At 32.8% G+C, this 20,003-nt stretch overlaps 3 protein-coding genes across 5 annotated transcripts; 1 reads left to right on the top strand and 2 right to left on the bottom strand.

Moving 5' to 3' along the window:
* Nucleotides 1-417: 417 nt before the first annotated feature.
* On the bottom strand, nucleotides 418-6,864 carry LOC123882882 (protein odr-4 homolog). 3 transcript variants are annotated; one of them, XM_045931528.1, is made up of 14 exons: nucleotides 6,561-6,851; nucleotides 6,286-6,473; nucleotides 4,365-4,501; nucleotides 4,035-4,158; nucleotides 3,734-3,940; nucleotides 3,545-3,640; nucleotides 3,165-3,253; nucleotides 2,926-3,054; nucleotides 2,713-2,833; nucleotides 2,046-2,130; nucleotides 1,815-1,924; nucleotides 1,429-1,583; nucleotides 1,056-1,152; nucleotides 418-973 (listed from the first exon to the last, which is right to left on the bottom strand). In XM_045931528.1, exons 4-14 carry the CDS (start codon nucleotides 4,122-4,124, stop codon nucleotides 680-682), a joined length of 1,473 nt encoding a protein of 490 aa, XP_045787484.1. In that variant the 5' UTR covers nucleotides 4,125-4,158; nucleotides 4,365-4,501; nucleotides 6,286-6,473; nucleotides 6,561-6,851; the 3' UTR covers nucleotides 418-679. The 3 variants fall into 3 exon arrangements, with proteins under 3 accessions (XP_045787484.1, XP_045787485.1, XP_045787483.1); XM_045931529.1 differs by lacking the exon at nucleotides 4,365-4,501 and having other exon boundaries at nucleotides 6,561-6,864; XM_045931527.1 differs by lacking the exon at nucleotides 4,365-4,501 and having other exon boundaries at nucleotides 6,286-6,458.
* A 2,198-nt stretch (nucleotides 6,865-9,062) lies between these two features.
* Nucleotides 9,063-12,530, top strand: LOC123882881 (translation machinery-associated protein 22). Its single transcript, XM_045931526.1, has 7 exons — nucleotides 9,063-9,343; nucleotides 9,471-9,557; nucleotides 10,283-10,332; nucleotides 10,417-10,498; nucleotides 11,294-11,361; nucleotides 11,455-11,538; nucleotides 12,216-12,530. Exons 1-7 carry the CDS (start codon nucleotides 9,196-9,198, stop codon nucleotides 12,270-12,272), a joined length of 576 nt encoding a protein of 191 aa, XP_045787482.1. The 5' UTR covers nucleotides 9,063-9,195; the 3' UTR covers nucleotides 12,273-12,530.
* A 2,313-nt stretch (nucleotides 12,531-14,843) lies between these two features.
* On the bottom strand, nucleotides 14,844-15,923 carry LOC123882880 (pathogen-associated molecular patterns-induced protein A70-like). The gene has a single exon (XM_045931525.1). It carries the CDS (start codon nucleotides 15,817-15,819, stop codon nucleotides 15,148-15,150), a length of 672 nt encoding a protein of 223 aa, XP_045787481.1. The 5' UTR covers nucleotides 15,820-15,923; the 3' UTR covers nucleotides 14,844-15,147.
* Between the last annotated feature and the right edge of the window lie 4,080 nt (nucleotides 15,924-20,003).

Raw genomic sequence — 20,003 nt, 5'->3', positions numbered from 1 at the left:
AGCTACCTTCCCTCCTTTTCATGATACATTTCAACGTCTGAACTCTTCTTTCACAGTAGAAAGAAAGGAAGGATCATTATGAAAAGTCTTAGTAGTAGCCTAAAGTGCAATCCAAGTCAGAGACATGGTATAAGTAGTTTTAAAATTGTTAATTTGGAAATAATCTGAATCTTCTTATTTGAGTGTGAATCCCCCCAATATTAGATGGGGATGATGTTGTTTGATATTATGCACTCCTAAAAGTTGCTCAGTTTGAAAGTGTATGTCGCATTCGTAGCAGATGAATCTTGCCGCCATTGTCACTCGGTAAAGAAAACAAAATGTTTCCTAAGTGAATGACTCATCTGCGTAAATTAGAGTATAAAACATATTTAACAAGACAAGATGAATAACAATTTATATTGGCACACAAGCAAATAGGTCATGCTAAAAAGAAGTAATTGAAATATAATTTCACAAATCCACAAGTATGTGATGATGATTTTGTCATTGCAGGCTAAGAGAATCGAAAATTGATTGGCCTGATCATCCTCATTCCTTCATACTATATTTTATTCCATACCTGCCCTGTAAAGTTTCAAAGTACAGAAGTTGCCAAAGCCACCAGTTTTGGAAATTATATGAAAATGTGTATTGATGCTATAGAGATTAGCGAATGTAAGGTGACGAGATAAAGCCCTCAACCCTTAAGGGCAAATAACACAAAACCGACTAAGATGGATAGTAGAAGGATGACACCAGCAGCTACAACACTAATGTGACCTGGCTTCACAAGTTTATCACTAGAACTCTCTCCTCTGCTATCAAGTTTCATCTTGTCCTCCAAGAGATGAATTTCTGAATAAAAGGGCACTGCTACATCCCAGAAAGATTTAGTTTTGAAAGATATGACTTCTTTTTCTGGCTCCAAAATTGTAGGGACCTCAGTTGGAGCTTTCATGGATAACAACTCCATACAGTGATCTTTTAAAACCTAACAACAAATCACAAGTAATCGACCTTAAAACCAAATCACACACATGCAAACAAAATTCACAAGCAGATAGAAACCAAACCTCAACAGTCTCAGAAGGCTGCAAGTAATCACACACATACGTCCCTGCTAACCATGGTGCGAAAACTCTTCTAGGAAAAGGAAGATTGCATTCTTTTCTGCCAAAAAAAGAATACTAGATTTATTATTATTTAACCAAATATGGTATTAGGGTTCAACCGTTAAAGAATATAGTCAGAGCAAAATAAATGATGAATCACCGAGAATCTATTTTACGCCAGGGTAGTAACATCGTAACTAGGTACCAAGAATAAAATGTCTCAATTGATCATGTAATCAGGACTCAGGATCAAGCATATACACTAGGTACAGATGTCTCGGAACAGAAAATTGGAGTATATCAATGAGTGATAACATTACAAATTACACTTTACCTCAATAAATGCAGCACAAGTTGGGAAATGGGCTTTTCAACTGATACATCATCATCACCTACTTGCCTTCCAACATCGTGATGGTTACCTGAATCAACATCCGTCTCATCACAGATTATATCCAATCTACTTTGCAGGCTCGTAATGATATCTCCCTACGCACAGAATTGTGATCCAAGACAATATCAGAAAAGATCAGAAAATCAGTGAAGTTATCACTTCATCACTCTAAACATGTGAGAGGGTGTATCACCAAATAACAATATTTCAGGGGAAATATTTACGAACAAAATGCCAAGCTTAAGACAGCCCTTGAATAAATAAAGCAGAAATATCATCATAAATAAAATCATGAATAGAGTAAATACGAATGGCTATTTACTCACCTTTATATCAGTAACAGCTTGTGAAATTGGCTCTTTTGAATTCAGATACGCAAATGAACATATTGTGCCACTAAAAGAAAGAATACCAGAAACATCTCTTTGGCTGTATGCTTTATAAGATATTAACAATCAATGTTAGAACATAAAGTTTTAAACCAACTGGAAAAATAACAAGAGCTATTATTGTAAACAGAATATTCTTATGTGATATAAAATTGAAGGAAAATTTACCTTCAATAAAACTATTATTCGAAAATGGTAGAAGCAATTCAACTTCATGCACACCATCGGACGAGCATGGTTCACTATCAAGAACCTAAAGTGGTAGCGAAAATAAATAAATTTTAATAAAAATATTGATAACAGAGAAATGTCTTGTACTGTTAAATAAAATACAAGTGCACAAATACTAAACTATGATTATGATTGATCATCAGATGATACATAAAGATTTAGCACTAACCCCTACTCATAGGGATACAGTACAAGACTCCTAATCCCTATCAGAGAGCTAAACTTAAGAGAAGAAAAAAATCCTATCAGAGAGTAGTTCATTATAATATCAAGATATCATATGATATTTTCTTATACTCTAACAACTGCAGGATTTCACTTGCACAGATCGATGTCAAATGTTGCTCTTATTGAATATTCAAACTAAATCTGATAACAAAACCATTTTGGGCATGCAATATTCAGTTCAGAAATCCAGGGTATCACAGTACAAACACATATTATAGGAGCTAAACACATTACAACCAGGGAATTAACGACTTTGCTGCTCATAACAATTGAAAAACACCAAATTGTTCTTACTTCTATTATGACTTATGACAAAATAATAGCTGCAAATTATAGGTGAAAAGATGAAATAAAATTGGGGAGTGGAATAGTTTACCAATTTACCATCGATCAGGGATTTTGCATCTGAAAGCTCTTTGGCATGAACCGATATTGCATGATGAAGAACGTCACTCAATGTCTGAAACTTGGATGAACCGTCATGCAATATGGGTAACCTTGTAAGATATGATACCATATACAAAAACTCAATTTAACGGCAGGTCTAGTCAGTAAATAGAAGAATATCCCAAATTTGTGAGGTTGTTACCTGATGTTAAAGCTGTGCATACACCTAAAAGTTTGAAAAGAACTTAAGACCTTCCCCATTTTAAAATCACACGGGCGTAGACTACTAGATGTAATATTTGAAGATAGTGAGCAGTTTCTACAATTCCACCTGCACAAAATAGTAATAGAACAAACACGAAATCACACCACAAACAAAAATATATTATCAGCTAAACGAACCATTTTGGGAGTGTAACGAAATACTAGAATTTAGGTTACCTTCTCGGGCCATAACAAATTTGAAGAAGCAGCCTTTCACACCAATTAACCTCCAAAATCGGAGCTGCTTCAGCAACTCCCTTAACAGTCTGCAAGGGAGCAATAGGGGAACAAAATTATTGAATACCTACCTAACCTAGAGATCTAGGTAGCGCCAACATTACGGATTCGACACTCACAGTGACACATGAGGTTATGTTCAACAACTTTCATTTTCATAAATTATATTACTATCAGTGTCTATGTGTCAATGTCAGTGTTGGATTTGATATCCAACACGATATTCATGTCTATGACAATGCTTCATAGCTAGAAAGTAACGTAACATATAGACGCTCGCTAGCGACCAAGTTAACTTAAATTCGATAACATATGTATACCTGGCAAAGCATTATGGTTGAATTCTTGAAAGCATTATCATTAACCCAAACATAGACACCAACAACCTTAATGCCACCGACTAACATTCTAGAAACCTTGATAATAACAAAATTGAAATCAAAATTAGCATGTGCAAACAAAACAACAAATAATAATAGTTATGATTGAACAAAGTGGAGAAAATGAACCTGACGAGCGTGTTCGGAAACCCAATCCTTATCAATGAACAAAGAAGAAGAATCAGGGGTTTGAGATTTTGATTTGGAAGCGGTTTTCTTGTCAGGTAGAGTGATGGAAGAAGCGGGTTCGCCGGAATCATTGTGAGGAGTTGGAATCAAATCGAAGAGAGAGACACGATCCAATGCAGAGCTGAATTTTCCTATCAGTAGACCCACCTGCAGCGAAGTTGGTCAGTTAGTTAGTTGAGAGAGGGGGAGAGTGTGGAGAGAGAGAGAGAGAGAGAGAGAGAGAGAGAGAGAGAGAGAGTGCCTCAGCTGGAGGGGAAGATTTGGTGAGACGATCCTCGACAGATTGGAATCGGGTTTCTTCTCCAACAACGCCTTTCACCATGGCTGGCATTTCATTGGGTGTTGAGTTCAAAGATTTTTCCAACCTGATTCCAAGAAAATTATTCTATCAATAAAATAAAATAAAAAAAACTATTGGGAAAATTACACCGACCTCCCCCTCAGGTCTTCTTAAATAACACAAACACCCTCTCTAATTTTTAACTATACATAAACCTCCATTATTTTATTATTAAATTAGCAAACACCTCCCTTAAAATTTAACCCCGTTAACATCCATTAAGTCCATCACCTTTTTATTTTTTGGTGAGCTGTTAATACCTCCCGTTTTACTCAAACTACTATGAACTTTTTCCCTTCATTGTTGACATTTTTGCTTCAGAGTTCCACTTTATGATTTTTCCGAACACAAAATCCCTCACTATTCCTCTGTCAAAGTGGTTTACTTTTGAAACTTTAATGCAATAAAATTGATATATCAACCCACCAAACCCCTTCTATTTCTCCATATTATCGTTTACTCTCTTTTGCAGTTGTCGGTGTTTAGATATATCATCTACCCTTAACTCTCTTTTGTAATCTTTTGTCATATAATGTGGAACGCAGAACATAATATCAATTGAGCTCAAATATATTATTATAAATATAAATCAGAATCCATAAAGACAAGAATGTTCATCATATCCCAAAACTGTAAATTAAAATACTCAAAAAGCATGTGGATCAAAAGAGACGAGTCTAAAATCAAACTAGCAAAGCAAACAATGAGAATGAAAAATCACATTTGTGCTTCAGATCTTGTGTGTTGTTTCCATGGTGGTAGAAATGTTTTGTGGCGCTGATTTCTTTGAGGAATGAAAAGGAAGTTTATTTCAAAACAAAGCAACACATGCATTCTAATTTTCAAAAGAAAAAAAAAAAAATTGACCGAACTGTCACGGTTACATTACAAACAGTAGGGGAGGTTAGTGGTGAGTGAATAAATAGAGGGGATGTGAGTTATAATTGTACATACCTCACCTCAGGGGAGGTGAGTGTATTTTTCCAAAAACTATTACTCCCTCCGTACCAAATTATAAAAAATTTGTACTAAATTATAAATCAGCTTAAAATATCAATGAAGCAGTTAATGTTATTTTTCGAGTAAACCACCATTTTTGGTAAAATATCAATGAAGCAGTTAATGGTCAGTTATATGTGGCTCAATCTAGAGTAACATCAAGGAAAGGACTCAAGTTGCTAATTTTGAGTGAAGATGGGGAGGTTGTTAAAGAAACAGTTAATGTAGTTTATTGTGAAGTATTTGCAAATGTGTAGTCTGCATAAATTATTGATTTGTACTATTTATCGTGAAGGTTGCTAATGTTAAGTTTAAATATTTTAAATGTGAAAAGTAGAATTGATATGCCATTGAAGCTAAAGAGAAAGCTTGATCAAAGAAGAAGAAATGGTTTAGGCGTGGAATGAGCATAAAACCAGTAAAATTGTTATATCACACTTAGTTCTTACAAAGAGTCTAAGCTACTTATATACACAATGAATCTAATAACCAACTAACTAACATTCAGTTACAATGTAAAACTAACTAAAATGCCAGCTAAGCATAACAGAAAAGTGATTAACAACTAACAACAGTTAACTTGTTATGCAAGTCATTGTGAAATTGCTTTGTTTTCACTATCTTCAACAGTCCCCAATTTTTTTTTAATTGAAGTTTTATTTAATTTTGGTTTTTGGATACACACACACATTGATTTTCTACTTTTTGTACTTCATGTTAATTGGATATTAATTCCCAAATTAACTAATATATTATACCAATCAAAATTTGTGTATACAAAATATCTAATTGGTATTAGCAATTAGCAAATACTCATGTATATAAGTCTCAAGCACAGTTTCAATCAATACACGGAACAAAATTTGGGCTGTGGAGGTTCCCTAGGTGTCAATTACTTATGTGGTACTAATTTGCCCTATTTGTCTTACGTCAACGGAATAAATAAATCACACCTTAATGCAATGTCTTAAAGTAAGTTGTATTTGGTTCGGCTCTAATCTAGCAATTAATTTATCTAGAACTAACATACAAGTCCAAGACTGGCTCTATCATATGATTGATAATGCAACCAAAGCAACACTAGACTATATTGCTACGCTTATCTATAGCACATGAAACAGCCGAACCAAGGTGTTTAACGATATTTACGTACCCGAGGAGATAACCATCAAGAGAGTGTCTGGCTGGCAAGCTCAAGTTAATTCCTTTGTGAAATGGGATGACTTCAGGCTTCAATGACCCCTTGGTTGCTCAATCAATGGTGATGCACACCGCGATGATTTAAAAGAGTGGCTTTTTTTTTTTTTCTCAAAGCAGAGTATGAATCTGATTGCATGAAAACTGAAATTGAAATTTTAATTAATCATAAAATTAGTGCTTCCTTAATCACTAATCAGAAAACGAATTCTAAAACAATGGCTGACTTACTGAATCTATAAGCGTATGCTTCGAAAGACAGCAATCTTAATTTGTTAGCGTCATGGTTTCGGAGATCTGGATTGTCTCCAGCGCGCAGATCCAAATCAGAGAAGTTGTCCCGTCGTGGGAGGCGGAGAAGGTAAGACGAACGGCAGACGTAGAGACGGCGGTACGGCAGACAGTGGTAAGGTGGTGTGTTGGCGAGATGTTGATGTCGAGAGGTCAAAAAGAGGGATGTCAAAGTAACGGTCGTTGTTCTGTATCCAAAGAAAGAAAGAAAAAAAAAAAAAATCGATATAATCGGACAGAGTAAAACAAACTTTACACACTCAACCGATAAGAATATTTCAATTTTCTTTGTCATATGAAAAAGAGTTTAATCGTTGTGCACTGTCGGTGTCAATATTATTTACACATTCATCCAATGATGCGTTGCCACATCATTTAATGAACGTGACACGTCATATGTTTTTAAATATCATACATGATGTGTTGATATATTATTGGACGCATGTGTAAAATAATTTTACACTGACGGTGCATATAAATTAAATTCTTTTAGGTTATGTTTGGATTGGTGGTAAATGATGAAATGGAATGGAATGGAATAAAGTGGTAACTAACTAAGTTCCATTATTTAGATTTGCAAAAAATGAATGGAGTGGAATGAAACACAATGGAACTCATTCCATCTCATACCATCCAATCTTCTAATTTTCTTTCCCCTCCAAATTGGGATGTATGCAATGGAATGAATATTTATAAAATATATTCAAACAATGGAATGGTATCTTTACTCCATTCCGCTCCGTTCCCCTCCATTCCATTATGTTTCATTCCGCTCCATTCCATTTTGTACCACCAATCCAAACATAGCCTTAAATACCATATATGACGTGTCAGTATATTATTATTGGATGCATGTGTAAAATAATTTTACACTGACAGTGCATTTAAATTAAATTCTATGAAAAAGGTTGGTTAAATGGTATGACATGGCGGAATTGTGATTAGTTGAGTGTGTAAAGTTTCTTTACTCTGTCTATTTTTTTTTTTGTTACATTCTTTACTCTGTCTATTATATCCATTAAAAAAAAGAGAAAAATGAATATGAATCGACAATGTTAAATAATTTTACACTATCAATCAATGACAACCATGTATTTCGCCACGTAACCCCACTTAATCCCACTTTCTTTATATTACATGGAAGATTAACGGGTTCTTATTGGATGACCGTGTAAAATTATTTTACACCGTCGGTGCGTCTCCATTAAACTAAAAAAAAAATAGAATGGTTGTTCTATTTTTTTTTAATAATAAATGGTTTTCTATTTTTGGACTCAAAAGGAGCATCTCTTCTTTTAATTTTATGGCATAATTACACCTGAGGTCATTTATGTTATTTATTTATTTGTAAAAGATTTATTCTTTATTTTTTGTCACATATAAGTCATTTATCTTTACTAGCGGGCTAGGCAGTGTGTCTAATTTATGTAAAATTAAAAAAAAAAAAGATATATCTCAAGTTATGGTGAGTTTGTTAATAAAATATTTGTTCTGCTAAAAAAAAATGTCTCTTTTGTTATAGTAACTTTGTTAATAAAAGATTTTTGTTGCTACTAAAAAAATTCAAGGGTATTGTTGGTATTATGAGAAATTCACATCAAAACTCATGTATTCTCTTTATACTAAAGGGTCATGTGTTCCGCGTCTGTCTGTGTCTAACTTATGTCAAAAAAAATGTTACGGTGAGTTTGTTAATAAAAGATTTTTTTGCTAAACAAAAAGATGTGTCTTATATTATGGTGAGTTTGTTAATAAAAGATTATTGTTGTTGCGGAGTACTAAAAAAAATCAAGGGTATTGTTGATATTATAAAAAGTCTACACCAAAACTCATGTATTCTCTTTATATACAACTAGCAGGTTGTGTCTAACTTATGTCCAAAAGAAAAAAGACACGTCTTCTGTTATTGTGAATTTGTTAATAAAAGATTTTTGCTTGCTAAAAAAAAGATGTGTCTTATGTTTTGGTGAGTTTGTTAATAAAATATTTTTGTTGGTACTAAAAAAATCAAGGGTATTGTTGGTATTATGAAAAGTCCACACTAAAACCTCATGTATTCTTTTTAGATATAGTATAGATATAGAATAGATATAGAATAAATAGCGAGTCAGGCAGGCGCCGCCCTGCCTGTTTCTAACTTATGTAAAAAAAATATTGCTTATGTTATGGTGAGTTTGTTAATAAAAGATTTTTGCTGCAACAAAAAATTTTGTCTTATCTTATGATGAATTTGTTAATAAAAGATTTTTATTACTATTAAAAAAATCAGAAGTATTATTACTATTATTAAAAGTCCACGTAAAAACTCATATATTCAATATAATACATGAATGAAATTAATTGAATTTGCTTAGGTAAGAAAAAAAAATTAATTAATTTGGTGAAAGTGGTCATGCCAAAACGACATCGTATATAGACACAATTACCAAAATCCCACCATCTTCTAACAGCACCGTCTTTTTTCAGAACCACCGTTTCGAAAAGAATCGCTTTTATTCTCCATTCTCAAAAAAAGCCTAAACAAGTGAAAAAAAGCGCGGCGAGAAAAAGTTGAAATTAACGTTACTGCATAACAATGGCAGAAAAACCCCAACCTGTTCGTGTATTATACTGTCAAGTTTGCAGTTTACCTCCTGAGTATTGTGAATTCGGATCCGATTTCGAAAAATGTAAACCCTGGTTGATCCAAAACGTTCCTGATTTATACCCTAATCTTCTTAACGGTATCATGTTAATTCTTAATTTAATTTGATTTATTCATTTTTATTTTAATTTCGATTTTTTTTTGTTTTTTTAATATGATTTATTCTAACATGATGATTGATGGTTATTGTTATTGTTTTTGTGTAGAGGCTAATGTGAAGGAATCTGATAAAGTTGCTGATAAGCTACAAGGGACTGGTATTTCTGGTTCTAGTGATGGTGCTGCTTCATCAGGTTTGTTTTTTTGTTTGTTTATTTTTGCAATTGAATGTTGTTGAAGAAAGGTAGTTATGTAAATTTAAGACCTAATTTGTTTTATTTTTTAGAGCAAGACCTAATTTGTTATTGTAACCATGATTTTGTGTTTTTTTTAAGAATTAGATTATATTTTATTAATTTCAGAAATGTTATTTGAGTGTCAAATAAACAAAATTTGATTATGTCCGTGTGAGCATAGCTCTGTTGGTATAGACATTGGAATATGCAGGGGCCGGGGTTCCAACCCAAGATTCTCCGGTTATTCACCTTATGGGGTGAAATTGTGGCTACTAGGCTACTTAACAAAATCAAAAAAAGAAAATAAAATTCAAAACGTAGTTCACAGACTTGGTTAATAGATATATCAAGTGTCGCAACTTATTTTGATATTTCATGTTTTCATATCTAGATGTAGTTGAAACACCCGAAATTGGGGTTAATAATGTTCTAATTTGAGGTTGATTAGCTCAATTGATGGTTAGTTAGTTATTTAATCTTGATATATCCGTTAACCATACATTGAACTTTGTTAGCCATGTGTTTGAACCGTGTTAATGATTAAAAAAGTTGTTGAATTTTGTTGTCCCAAATTGATGTTTGAATAACATTCCTGATTGTGAAATGAATGCTGTTTATCTGTTTTTTAATCTATTGCTTGCTAATTATTTGTAATTTAATTCCCTGTTTTGATATTTTATCAGGAAAACCAGAAGAGGTCAAGCGTCTTCCAGGTGGAAAGATAAAGAAAAAGGTATCTTTTGGAATTCTTGAATGATGTTAGACGTTCATGATTACAATTATTTGATTGATATCATATGTCGTATTTGCTTTTCAGGACAAGCAAGAGGTTATTATTGAGAAGGTTGTACGTAACAAACGAAAATCTATCACCACTGTGAAAGGCTTGGAACTTTTTGGTGAGTTGTATTTTTCCTGCTCTTGGGTTTTGTTTGGATATCTAATGATGATAGTATAATTGATTGAAAGAAATAAAAATTTTATTCCATTGTTTGGAAGTGAAATCTACAAATTGAGTTTTTTTTTTTGGAGGATGGAGGATCAAGATTTTAGATGGAATTGAAATAAATAGATTCCGAGGTTCCACCCAAAATCGGCAATTAATCTCATTCCATTTTTCTCTATTCCATCATGTTTTAACTATATTGCATAGGTCTAGGTATATTGGAGTACAGGGTTTCCCAAAAATCTAGGTATATCGCGTTTTGTGCTGAATTGCTATTCTGTCACTTGAATCTGAAATTAGGGGAGGCGATATTTACATGGGAAAAAATAAGGTAATTTGTATAGTTGGAAGTAGGAAAAGAATCCAGTAGGTAATAGATAAAGTATCAACATTATCGACAAAAGTAATGGAGAAAACCTATTTTTTTTTAGTAAACGACAATGTTTTTACATTTATTAGGCCGCGGCTACAGGTTATTTTGTACGTATCCAAATGATTCCCTGATGTTCGTAAGTTTTATACTCAGTTTTTGTTTTCTTGCTTAAAATTAATTTTGGAACATACTTGATACGTGTATGTATCCATGTGTACCCAATGCATATTGGGTACAACTACCTGCCCGTTACATGTGTGGCTTTAATTTTATAGTACCTTTGTTAATAGTTTTTTATTAATGCAAACATGGCCTTGAGTTATCAATACATACGTCTTCTTGGTATTTAACTAAAACACTTTTATTGCATTTCAGGTGTAAAGCTCAGCGATGCTTCAAAGAAACTCGGGAAAAAATTTGCTACAGGAGCCTCTGTTGTCAAGGTTTATTTCCGTATACATATACATAGTGGACATGTGCAGTTGCTTATTAGTTGGATATAATTGTCTGATACTATTTTTGTTTTCTGGAATCAGGGCCCAACTGAGAAAGAGCAAATTGATGTTCAAGGGGATATATCTTATGACATTGTGGAGTTCATTACAGATACATGGCCTGACGTGAGTGATTTTTGCTGTCTATTGTTTGGCATTATAATCTAGCTTAATATATATCTCTGATAAATATTCAAAGATACTGTATAAAAAATGTAGTGTTGTAATTTTTACGTAATATAATTTATGGTCTATTTTGCTTATTCATTTGTGGAAGAGATACCGGTAGATGTTTTATTTGGGTTTTAGAAACTCAGCTAGGAAAACATATATAAAGAAGCAATCTATCTTTGACACAGACGGACCTATGTGATTTAGGGAACATTTCATTATTGCAAGATATAACTGCTGAATGGAGCAATTAGTAATTTTAGATTGTGTCGGATTTGTTTGTAATTGTAATATTAAGCCAACAAGAAACACATCCAATGTTCCATCTTTCATGGTCTAATCTGTTTCATAACATATTTGCTTTGTTTATATTATGCATGTCATTATTGCAAGATATAACTGCTGAATGGAGCAATTAGTAATTTTAGATTGTGTCGGATTTGTTTGTAATTGTAATATTAAGCCAACAAGAAACACATCCAATGTTCCATCTTTCATGGTCTAATCTGTTTCATAACATATTTGCTTTGTTTATATTATGCATGTCATGTCACTGGTTATTTATAATTAGTTCTCTTTATCCCAAAACCATAGAACTTTTATATGATTGAATGTCTCTCTTCCTTATGCAGGTTCCAGAAAAAGCAATTTTCTTTATAGAAGATGGGAAAAAGGTTCCAGCTGCTTGATTTTGACTATTTATAAGAAGACTTTGGACTGGTGGCTAGAATCAGCTATTTTGCTGTATTTTGAAAGGAATGGCTGATAAATTTGGTATTTAATGTTTTAACACTACTTTTAGCCATTAAAGCCCCTCTATCCCTCTCCTCTGTCCCAACAAAACATATATTAGGGCATGGTCCAATGTGTATTTTCAGTTAAACTATGTTCTCAGTTAATTGTGTGCTTATAGAGGCAAAAGGATGAAAAAGGTTTATTTGCTTCAATTTTGTACTATCATAGTAGCATTAATTAATCTTTTACGTCTGTAAAGAATGATTTAGGAGTTACGCTTGAAAAAAAAGTTCTACTTGCATAACTAGACAACATTTTGAAAATGAAACTAGAAGTTCTTTAAGGACAACTTAGATGGTATAAGGTTGTAGGGACATTTGATATGTTGGGGTATTGGTTTGAATATGCAATTTTTCACTTCTCTACACTTAGTGTGTGTGTTTTTCTGTGAGGCTCTTCGAAACTAAAAAAAATGAAACTAAAAAATGTAAATAAAGTATTTTCTGATACAAAACACATATTACTTTCCTATTTGCTTCGTGCATAATTGCCAACTTTAACTCTACATATTTTTAATCTGCCTTGTGGTTGTGGAATATTTTTTTGAACAAGGCCTTGTGGAATATTTATCAGTAAGCTCTTTCAATTTTAATCAGTTTCTTAAAAGATTTTTCATGGGGAGTGTGTGTCTCATGTGGCTTATTCTTGTCTCATGTGGCTTATTCTTATTGGTTGTTGGGTAAATTATTCCAATTTTTCAAGGGGTAATGAATATCTCCCCCGTGAAAAATTGAACTTAGATTGAGGCCATATCATATTCTTTATGCATTTATCATCAGTGTTCAATGTATCTGTTGTCATTTCTGGAAAGACAGTGCTGTTTTATCATCAGTGCATACATGTCATTCTTGCATGCTGTTTCTGATAGATGCATATGCAAGGAAGACGGTATGGGGAATGAGTGTGAAGAGAGCTCATTCAATGGATAAAGAGAGAAGGAGAGAGAGACAAGAAAGATGTTGGGTTGGGATTGAGAATGAATTCTCAGTTTTTTCCTTTTTGTTTTCAAATTTTCAATCTCCATTCTCATTCTATTTCATTATAAAGTATTTCTCTCTGTTCTATGATAGAAGGTGGGAATGAAAAAGAGGTGAAGATTTGTAGGAGGGTTTGTGATGTCCCGGTCAAAATTCAGGTTATGTTTTGAGGCTCGTTCAAGACCGGTTGGCAACAAGAGTTGAGAAATGATGGGTATCATCTTATTAATTTTCTTGTGTTGTGTTGTTCTTATCATGAGACTTGCAACCAGGTACTTATTTGTTCATTCTATTTGGACCGTTATTTATAGTTGGGTACTTATCATATATGGATGGAATTCGATACTTGTTGCAAAATACTAGTGCTATACAAAGGGAAGACGTTGGAGAAAGATGAGTGGATGGCGGTGGTGTGGTCTATTTGGTTAATGAGAAACAAAACATTCTTTTAATTTAAAATGGAAGGATTGGATTGTAAATGGTCTGTGCCTTTGGTGTTGGTTTGTCCGTAGAGCGGATGGAAAAGTCGATTTAACTTGCTCAGAAAAGTCTTGTATTGACTTGTGGGAACAATCAACAATTCTAAAAGTAGTCTCGAGTGGTTACCATATGTTTCCCTTGAACTCTCCGAAACTTGTTTTTTAAGATGCAAAAGTTTACTCTAGCACCCCACCCCCACCCCCCCCAAAAAAAAAAATAAAACCATCGAAGTGTTTTTTCAAGGTATGCAGCAATCATCAAATCTTCATCGGAGACATCTATTTTGAGGCATGTTGGATCTTCATCAACAATAGTCAAAGCCATGTTTAGGAGAAAGTTAAGGTTTTCGTTAGAAGACAATCTTTCAAAAGTCACCTTATGTGATCTCATTCCTTCTTCTATTATATCGACTCACTTTCAATTGATCTATTGTGAACTTTCTTTTTGTTGTGATGGACTTTGTCCGCCTCTTTTATCCCATTTTCTCCTTTGTCTCTTCTTCACCCACGCCATTTCCTTTCATTTCCTCCCATACAACTCAACGAGCAAAACCATGGAGTGTTTTCCTTTTTTGGGAGTTCTATAAAAAAACGAAAATGCAATATGCTACTTCTATTCTGATACGCTAAGACACCAACTAATGACAATCCTCTACAGCTCTACTTCAATTTCAAAAGACCTTTCGATAACTAGCATTTTGCAACAAGTGTCGAATTTCATCCATATGACAAGCACTCGAAACACACAATCTCAAAATATTGATTGTTCTTACTTCCATACTTTATCAGAAACTTTTCAGAAGATCATCCATCTCATAATTACAACTCATACACACTTAACTACAAAGTTTTTATGTTATGGTCTATTTCCTTGTCCTAATGCTTCTACTTGTCAGCTAATACTCCGGTTAGGTTTTCTTTTCGAGTGAACTTGATCAAAACTAAAACTTAAATTTATTTTGGGTGTTAACAACTTAAAACCAAAACAACTAAAATTAATTTACGAATATAATCAAACGCAATTAAATGTATGATAAGTGTGAACCATAATCAGTTCCAAAACTATTCAACATCTCAATACAACTAAACTAAAAAAACTAGCAACATAAGTTTTATCAACCTGCAGAACAAAACGCAATATACCATTTTTTTACAAACAACAAACTAGCTAGGCCAACTCATTTCTTATGTGGTTTGCCATTGCAACTTATGGTGAATAAACTAAAGGGATTAATGGAAAAACACGTTCTGCTTCCTTTTCCAACCAAACTAGACTTATATTTTTGTTCTCTCTTAGACATGTTATATTCTCATCAGTGTCTATTAAGTATATCCCTATAACGTAGAATGGAATCAAGTCTTTCCATTCTTAGTTGCTGCTTAAACCTTTTTATAAAATCATCAGCCTTTGCATCCACTTCTTCCTCTTCTACCCTTTCTCTCAACACATCCTCCCCCTCAGATTCCAGTTCCACTTCGGATTTTGGTTGCTTCTCCTCCTTTATCGAATCCAATCGACGAAAATTCCCTGACATCAACCGTTCCAAGAACGACGGAGCTCTAGGCAGAGGATTCCGGGTCAAGTCATCTGGGCCTTTATTAATTTCTGTTTTAGAAAGGCCCATGTCATTTGACTTGACTCGGTCCAACATGGTAGATGGTACGGCCCGATCGAACTGAGGCACGTCACAACTATCAATCGGTTCGATCTGAGTTTCTAATGGAATTGTTGTTGTTGCTGAGCATGCTGGTTTGTATTTACAACAACTGAGACCGAAGGACGTGACTCGTCCAAGAAACGACGACGTGGAACGGACGAGTTGCGGTGGCGAGTCCCCTTTTCGTTGAGCGGCGAAACGGGAGGTAATAGCTATGGTGCCAATAACAAGGTTGACAACTAAGAATATACAAGAGGGTGTAAACCAACTTGTCATCACATCATATGCTGAAATTGAAACTGAATCTGCTTCATCCATATTGATCATAAAGTAAATTTTCTTAATTTGTTCAATGATTTTTTTATCTCTATAATAAATGAGAGTTACTACTCTATGGAAATTAATGGTGATGTTTTGCTATTGTGAAGTGTGTGTCTTTTCTTTATATATGAAAAAAGTTTATATAAAAAAATGTTTAGCGATGTGAAATGTGGTTATTATAAAATGACATTGACGTTTAATTATTTTATTAGCTGTTTCTTTTTGATCTATGTGTTAAAACGTCATTGGTTTCATAATTGCGTGTTTGTTTTATTGTTTAGCATATTATTACTATTATTAATGTGAACCAGAATAATTTAATGGAACACGTTCGTTGCTTCTTGAATGGCTAACTGTTCTTTCTTGCAATGTGTGAACTCAGTTTCCTGTCTTAACCTATTGATTTTTATTTTTTTTTGAAGACAACCTATAGTAACTTGATAAATTTGTGTTAAAATTATCGATCGTGGTAATGGTTGCGACTACAGAGTATCGAGATTTAGACTATGTATTATAAAAAATTTGATTTATAGTTGAAAAATTAGCTGATATAGGATGAATATATATGGTGATTGTGTGATCGGTATCTATGATCACTGGTCATATTGTGGTCGTAAAACTAGAAAAGTTAAAAATTTTAATATCAAGGTAGCATACTTTAGAAAGAAAAAAAAAAGTGAGGATGCATGCTACTACCGATCACCAAAATCAGACGACTCTTATTTCAATTAAGTAATTTGAGTCAAAATATATAGTTTATAGAAGTAAATTGTTTGATTTTATCTATCTATAAGTACAATAAATGCATAAAATGATCCCGACAAAATTGCAAAGAGGGAACCAAAATATTAGGCTCAAGTGGTTAATAAATTTCACTTATGATGAATCGTTTAGCAAAATCAGAGTTTGATTCTTGATGAGAATAATTCTTGATCAAACTCCAAACTCTGAGTTACTCGACCATTTCTTTTGACAACCGTGGACGGTTTGGCGGGTCATGTTGTGAATCATCTCGATTTTTTTTATTAGAAAATCAAAATTTGAAATTAGTATACAAATATATAACTTATACTCTTATAGTAAACCCTATTTCAACCACCCCGCAATTTTAACATTATTTTAAATTTACATGTGTTTTTTAATCAAACGTACTCATCTGAATAGTACCATATTAATATAACAATATATATTTTAATTTTAAACTAACTTATGGATGGCTTAGTAGCTATCTATTAGTAATTTTTAATTATGGGGATGGTGATTTTGTTTATCATTGTTAATTTCGTCGTGCTTTCCTTGCAGACGTCAAACCTGACTACAACAATGTTAATTGAATATTGGTGATTTGAAATACAGTACACTACATGAATGATAGATTTTTTTTGTGTAATGTTAGCGAATAGCGAGTGTTGTTTTACCTCCTTAAAAATAATTGATTCTCCCCTAAATGTTAAGCCTCCATTTGTTACGGATTAATAAAATAGTGATTTTGATGTCAAATAATTTAGAGATTAGATTTTAAAAATTTTATAGAAAAGTAGAATTTGTTATGTGTTTGTTTATTATAATAAGAATCACTAAAATAATTTTTAGTTTGTTTGGATACAACATGTAAAAGTAATTTTTTTATGGACCAAACTTATGTACAGTTCCATATACACAGTTTTTACTGTGCTACATACATGGGGGAAGTTATTTTTATTTAAAACCAATTTTCTTTTTCTTTTTTTAATTAAAAAATATAAATAACTACTTTTTTGTGAGAGGAACAGGAAAAACTGCATCTAAAGAAATGCATATAAGTTTTGTCATTTTTTTATTACAAAATAAGTTTCACCTCTTAATATTTGTTTTCTCTCTCCTTTTTAAAAAAATCTATTATTTGAGAAGCTCCTCTTAGCGGCTTCTCATTTTTAACTGTTTTCTTTTCTTTTACCCCCTCATTAAACATCTTGGCAAGTGACTATACCAAATTGGTGACGTGGCACATTGAATTGGATGTTTTAATTATTTTTCAATTATATGAATTTCATTTAGCTTTTTTATAATTTATTTAAAAAAAATACAAAAATACAAAAAATAATATTAAAATTCATCTTTATCACTCATCTTCATAACCACAACCACCATAACTATAAATAAACGAAACACTGATGCCACAAGTAGTCATTGTTATGCTGATTATGGTGATGAAGATGAATTTTAATATATATTTTTTGTATTATTTTTGTTTTTTTTTAAAAATTATATAAAAAAAAAGCCAAGAGGAATTAATATAATTGAAAATTGATTAAAAAATCCAATTCAGCGTGTCAAGTCACCTATTTGGTACAGTTACATGCTAAATTGATCAAGAAGAGGGTAAAAGACACTACAAGAAATTAGCCAGTTTGCGACGGTTCTGCAAGCAGTTAGCGGCGGTTTTGAACCGTCGCAAGAGTATGTTACGACAGTTGATGAAAGGTCGTGAATCCTAGCGTCGGTAGTACTATACAGCGACGGTTTAATGAACTGCCGCACAAACCGTCGCATTTCGTGTAGCGTCCATTTAGAACCGTGGCAAAATTCGTTTAAACCGTCGCAAAATCGAAGGTGTTGGCTAATTTATATCACCCTTTTGCGGCAGTTTAGAACCGTCGCCAGTGTGTAAATTTTGATTTACCGACGGTTTTAAACCGTCGCAACTCCTTTTTTTATTAAAAAAAATTATGTTTTTTTTTTAGCTTATAGCTTTCCTTTTTTTTTTTTTTTTTTTTTTTTAGTTTATAGCTTTTCCTGTTATTAAGATTGAACTTGATATGAAGGAACAAGAGGATACTAAGGCCTTGATTGGATAAACAACTTTTTTTTTTAAACAACTTAATTAAGCACTTATAGCATAAATAAGTGCTTATTTATAAACAATAATAAAACAAGTCAATTTGCCCCAAACCACTACATAAATCAAATCATCAAAACGTATTAATCATTAAGAAACTCCAATTCAAAAATTTTCTAAGCAATGACAAAATGGTTGAGTAGAGTTGGTGTTGACCGCTCTTACGCGGTGGAGTTGTTCAAAACTAGTAATGGCTGTGAAGTTTTGAAAAGTCGGTAGTGACATCTCTGCAAAACTCCAAAAAGAGAAAAGTTAGAATAGAACAAATTATTTACACTCAAGATAGTATATAGTCTAAAAAATGTCCTCTGTTGAGCCTGCACTCAAGATACATGTAAACTATCAAATTGAAGAACATATAATTTACACTGTATATAAATTATCAGCCCCATGAACATAAACATAAGAATACCTTGGATATGACATCCAAATTCATCATTACCGAAACAAAAATAGTAGTTAATTAATGCCAGCATGAAAACTAAGAATAGAACAAATTATATAAATGGATTGCAATGAATTAGAAACCAAAGATGTTACATGTAAGCATATGAATATTTCAAACCAAAAGAAGATACAATACTCGACACACATTCATGTGCAAAAATAGTTATGAGAAACAAAAACCTTGGTCAAGAGGAATGCATATTTCTCCTCAAAACCATTGGTTAGATGCTTTCCAACTGTCTTTTCGTTCAGGTGATTGTCCATGCTATTCACAAAGCCATCTTGAAACTCAAACACATGGATCAGTTACTACAATGTGTGGATAAGTGTAGCTAACATTATGAACAGGGTATCTATCAGAAAGGTGTTCTTAGTTCAAGCTTTTGTGAATCTGAACAAGAATATTGGATTGGAATTAAAGGTTTAAGTAAAAGTACTAGATTGATAATATTAATATTAAACACAGTTGCATCTAGTAGAATTATTCTAAGTTGTTGAAAAAGGTCCTTAACATTCATTCACAATTCACTTTGCATTTCGACACTTTCACTTTCCAATCATTCTCATATAAAGATGTTATTCTCATTAGAGATTAGCCACCGAAGGAAATTAGTCAAACATGTTTGAGCATTTTGGTCATATTACTAATTTTCGTCAAAAGCTTATAGTAATGTCGGTTGATGTAATCATGTGTTAGTCTATGCTTGTTCATAACATGAAGTTTCCTTTTCCTATTCAATGTTGGTTTTGGCTCATTCTAAAGCTACATCTTTATCAGAGAAATATCTAACTCTTATAAATTTCAAATACCAATCCTAAGCATTTTAAGCCTAAGTATTTCAGATAATCCTATTTCTTCTAGCAG

The sequence above is a fragment of the Trifolium pratense genome, linkage group LG5 (genome assembly GCF_020283565.1).
Source record: "Trifolium pratense cultivar HEN17-A07 linkage group LG5, ARS_RC_1.1, whole genome shotgun sequence".
In the NCBI taxonomy this organism is placed as follows: Eukaryota; Viridiplantae; Streptophyta; class Magnoliopsida; order Fabales; family Fabaceae; genus Trifolium; species Trifolium pratense.
The sequence above is the reverse complement of the archived record's forward strand: the minus strand, read 5'-3'. Positions and strand labels throughout refer to the sequence as shown.